General features: G+C 29.8%; 2 protein-coding genes across 2 annotated transcripts; one reads left to right on the forward strand and one right to left on the reverse strand.

Moving 5' to 3' along the window:
• The first annotated feature begins 776 nt into the window (after positions 1–776).
• LOC109858768 (vacuolar protein sorting-associated protein 37B) lies at positions 777–2,108 on the forward strand. Its single transcript, XM_020436350.1, has 4 exons — positions 777–1,062; positions 1,259–1,430; positions 1,510–1,592; positions 1,659–2,108. The coding sequence occupies exons 1-4, from the start codon at positions 931–933 to the stop codon at positions 1,947–1,949; spliced, it is 678 nt and encodes a 225-aa protein (XP_020291939.1). The 5' UTR covers positions 777–930; the 3' UTR covers positions 1,950–2,108.
• A 102-nt stretch (positions 2,109–2,210) lies between these two features.
• On the reverse strand, positions 2,211–4,177 carry LOC109858769 (dnaJ homolog subfamily C member 30-like). The gene is made up of 2 exons (XM_020436351.1): positions 4,001–4,177; positions 2,211–3,476 (listed from the first exon to the last, which is right to left on the reverse strand). The coding sequence occupies exon 2, from the start codon at positions 3,262–3,264 to the stop codon at positions 2,677–2,679; it is 588 nt and encodes a 195-aa protein (XP_020291940.1). The 5' UTR covers positions 3,265–3,476; positions 4,001–4,177; the 3' UTR covers positions 2,211–2,676.
• Between the last annotated feature and the right edge of the window lie 212 nt (positions 4,178–4,389).

Genomic DNA, 4,389 nt, shown 5'->3' on the forward strand with positions numbered 1-4,389 from the left:
AATAAAATTATTTATATCGTTATATTTAGACATAAAAATGTCACATTTAGCAAAAACACTTACGTTTAAGGCTCACGATACTTTCGTCAGACACACAAATAAAAAATTAACAATATTGAAAGGTCAATAATTTGATATACTTATTTGAAAACAATGTTATCAATATGTAACAAATGTAAAATTTTAATATATGGTAATATTATTATTATTATTATTATTATTTATGGCAAATTCTATTAAATTTGTTTGTACAAGTAATTGTGTTTCACATTTACATTTTTTACCTTACTTACTTTCTCGAACTATATTTGAATTTCCCGCTTTTTGGCCCAAAGGCGGTGCCTATTTCTTATCTATGTTACCTACGCTGCTTATACATTGCTTAAATGGGAAAAGTGGAAGGAACTAGCAGTCCATACTTATATAGTCAAAGGCCCTGATCCCACCACAGACATTGATAGACAGAGAAAGAGTTACTATTCAAAGTATGTTGTCTCTCTCAACGTTGAAGACATCTTTTCAGCAAAACGCGCAGTCTATATATTATACGTCTATGATATAAACTAGGAATTTACAGAAACGCTAGCGCTACTTTACCTGATTTTAAGCTTGTTTCAGACTACAAGATACGAATTAATTCTTGCAATTTGTTGTCCAATCAGAAATCGTCCAATTGAAATATGCAAAACTATTGGCTGCGTAGTTCTGATTGGTTACATTCAAATGCATTCAAACTAGCTGTTTGATACAGGCTTTACATTCCTGAAACTGTCACTATTGTCACTCCAATTAGTCACTTATGTCGAGTGTTGCGGATTTTCGCAAATGTGTTTTTATGTAAAATAGAGCTTGTGTTTTTAAACAAATAAAAGCATATAATCTATAAAACAACTCAGTACTGCTATCTCGTTATAAGTTATCTCGCGAAAAATGTACAAGTCGAATTTGGAGCCAGACATACCTGCAGCATTGGGTTTATTGTCTCACTTAGATAATGAGGAGTTGAAAGAATTATTAAACAATGATGGAAAATTCGAAGATGTAGTGAAAGATATACAGCAGGTGATTCTAATACAGAGAAAACTTGATATTGGTTGTATTTAATTATGTGTCAAAGTTCAGAAATATGTATTTCTAACTTGTCACATTATATATTTGTGTGTATATGTTGAAACTCTATTATTCTCTTTGTTATCATACAACTTGATATTGTAATATTAGTGATATATATAATCATATCGTAATATATTACAATCAGTTTAAAGATCTGGAGACTGAGAAAGAAATGTTAATGGTGAGCAATAGATCTAGAGCTGAATTTAATCTGTCAAAGCAACCTGAATTGGAGGAAGGCAAACAGATTGTAAAAGACCTGAGTCAACAGGCTACTCAATTGTGTACCAGTGTTAAGGAGAAATTAGATGAATTACGTAAGTTATTAAACAAATTATATAAAAGCATTAAATATATTTTCAAGAGCTTTTGTATTTTTCATAATATTGCCAATAGGTAACAAATCTGATACAATGACGGTTGATACTGCACTGGATCTGCTACAAGCAGCTGCTGCTGAAATCGAAGAAGAATCAGAGGTACATAAACACTTTTTCATTAGTTTGTTGAATCAGATTTAAAAAACATCATTGTTGTTTATATAGGCAATAGCACAGAAATTCCTAGCTGGTGATATGGAAGTGGATGAATTTCTGGATCAGTTTCTGATACAAAGAAAATTAATGCACTTGCGTAAAGTGAAAGTAGACAAAATGAGAGAATTAACAAGAAAAGGATCTTTTTCGGGACCTGGCTATCCAACTGCTTCAAATTTCCCTGGAATAACACCTTCTATACCATATCCAACTGGACCTGTAGCTATGCCAATGCCATTACCATCAGGCATGCCAATAATGCCATTACCATCAGGCATGCCAATTTATAGGCCATACTAGTAATGTTATACAGTTTTCTTAAATTACACATTTGTTTAATTGTGGCACAAAATATTTTATATTGTTCTTTCATATAACTTTGTATGTGAATTACTATTATTTTTTTATATCAAATGATCGGTAATTGCATAATATAAAATATGTAATGTATAAATTGTATAACTGCTTTCCACATCATATTTATACCTTGATTCTCTCATTTTATGTATTATCACTGGATTTAACATGTCAAGTACTAATAGTCTTGAAATATTTTCTAGATTAATTGTATGTGAGATATCTGTGCTTAGATAAACTAAATTAATATATGTTAACAGTTGCAATCTCTGTTGTATAGAAAATATTTATAAGTTGTTCTTACTAAAATATATTCTCTTCTCATTTAGTATCACCAGTAAGATTCTTCCCAAAAGAATTGTTTTTCAATATCACTTTTACTACTGTAAGGAACTTTGCTAAACAATGAAGACAAAGTCATGTGAATATGTTGTAAAGCGATCGATAACAACTTTACTGATGTATTATGTAATATTGTAGATTTTCCTCATTTTTAACAAGAATGTAACACAAGTACAATATTTTTATTATGCTAGTTTCTTATTTTATACCGATAGAGATGTAGGATCGATATAGCCTAAAATAAATAAATCTGTATATACAGTACTAAGTATACATATATACATATGTACACAAAAATTATATTATTGTAAATAACTTCACACATTGATTAATGTTTATCATTTTCTCGACTTTGTTCTATATGTCTACTATTTTTAGATGGTTTATCAAATGTTTCTCTAAAATACATAGCAAGTACCATAAGACTTAAGATAACTGTAGCAATCAGTGTAGCATTTGGAAAATTACTTTCCTCCTTCTCCAATTTTTCCATTTTTTTTAAATTTTCATATGCAACCTTTCTCTTTTGTGATTTCTGAAATTCCATTCCATAGTGCGCCCTTGTCCATTCATCAAAATTATAGATTTTGGAACTTCCCGAGTAAACTTGCTCTTTGTAATTAACTGTGGATTCTCTAGTAGTCGATATTGGCTGTTGACGGATCATCATACCTCTGTCGTAATTCTTACGCAATTCGTGATTACCAAGAACTTCATAAGCTTCGGAGATGTCTTGAAACTTTTCTTTTGCAAAATCACTCTTATTTTTATCGGGATGATATTGAAGAGTTAATTTGTAATATGCTTTCTTTATTTCATTCTGAGTAGCGCGGGGCGTGATCTTTAATACGTCATAATGATTTCTTGATTTGGTAGTTTTCTTCGTTGAATATAATCTGGTTACGTTTCGCAACATCTTTGACAAGTTTGAACATGAACAAACTTTATCAACTTTGACTAAGAATTGCAGAAAGATATGTGTGTCAAAGACAAATATAACATATATTTGTATACATTTTGTTATGTCAACAATAATCTTTTTTTTTTTTATTCACTTATTTACTTATCTTGCTTGAACACTTTATAATTTTACTTTTTATGGTGCTCATATATAAATCATAAAATTGTCTGAAACATTGTACATATATTAAATAACAGGTTACACATTTGGAAAAAAAAAGAATAATCGTAAATCAAATTAGAATACATATCGCGGTATTAAAAAACTAAAACATTGTTTCAAATAGCATTTATATTTTTCTAATTGTATTACATTTACATCCAAATTATATTATATATTATTTATAATTCTTTATACATGTTTGACACATTTTGTCACTTCGGCAGTCATTATTTATCATTCTCAATTGTGTCAATACATTGATTTTCATTCTTATTGTTTAGAGAGTATAAAGATCCACACATTGACAGATGCAGAACATCAAATTGATATGAACGAATTGCTTCTTTTGGGAAATAATAATAAAAAAAAAAATGACATAAACTATATTATATTTATATAAAAGTATATTAAACTATGTATATAAGAAAATATCTATTTTTGAAAAAAATGTTTTAAAGTAGAACCTCAAAGTTGCGATACGTGAGAAACGTAAACGAACATTTTGAAAATAATAATTTTATACACGTACCAACAGCCACGTCAAATCAGCTCTGCCTCATTATAATTTATTAATTTCAGTTATTTATATTATTTTTTCATTTTTTTTCCTTTGTATATGCTCAACACAAAAAGGTTATGTAAAACATCAGTTTAGCTTAGAACCTGTTAGAAGTAGATATCAGTGTTTCCAGACTTACCGGATAAGTTCGTCTAGTGGCGCCCACGAACAAGCTTATACTCACGGAGGTAAGGGCCATTACACGTGAAAAAATTTTAGCCGTAACCGTAAGGTCGTAAGCAATTTAACCAATTACAGACCAGTATTATTTTACATTAGTTGGAATGCTGGCCAGCGATTGGTCGATTTGCTTACGACCTTGCGACTACGTCTAAATTTTTGCTACGTGCAATGGCCTT

This window comes from Pseudomyrmex gracilis, unplaced genomic scaffold (genome assembly GCF_002006095.1).
Source record: "Pseudomyrmex gracilis isolate BER0280 unplaced genomic scaffold, ASM200609v1 scaffold_223, whole genome shotgun sequence".
Taxonomy (NCBI): Eukaryota; Metazoa; Arthropoda; class Insecta; order Hymenoptera; family Formicidae; genus Pseudomyrmex; species Pseudomyrmex gracilis.

Coding starts and splice junctions, on each gene's coding strand:
- LOC109858768 (XM_020436350.1), top strand. CDS start 931: ATGTACAAGTCGAATTTGGAGCCAGACATACCTGCAGCATTGGGTTTA. Junction 1,063..1,258: donor TAGTGAAAGATATACAGCAG/GTGATTCTAATA, acceptor TATTACAATCAG/TTTAAAGATCTGGAGACTGA. Junction 1,593..1,658: donor AAATCGAAGAAGAATCAGAG/GTACATAAACAC, acceptor TTGTTTATATAG/GCAATAGCACAGAAATTCCT.
- LOC109858769 (XM_020436351.1), bottom strand. CDS start 3,264: ATGTTGCGAAACGTAACCAGATTATATTCAACGAAGAAAACTACCAAA.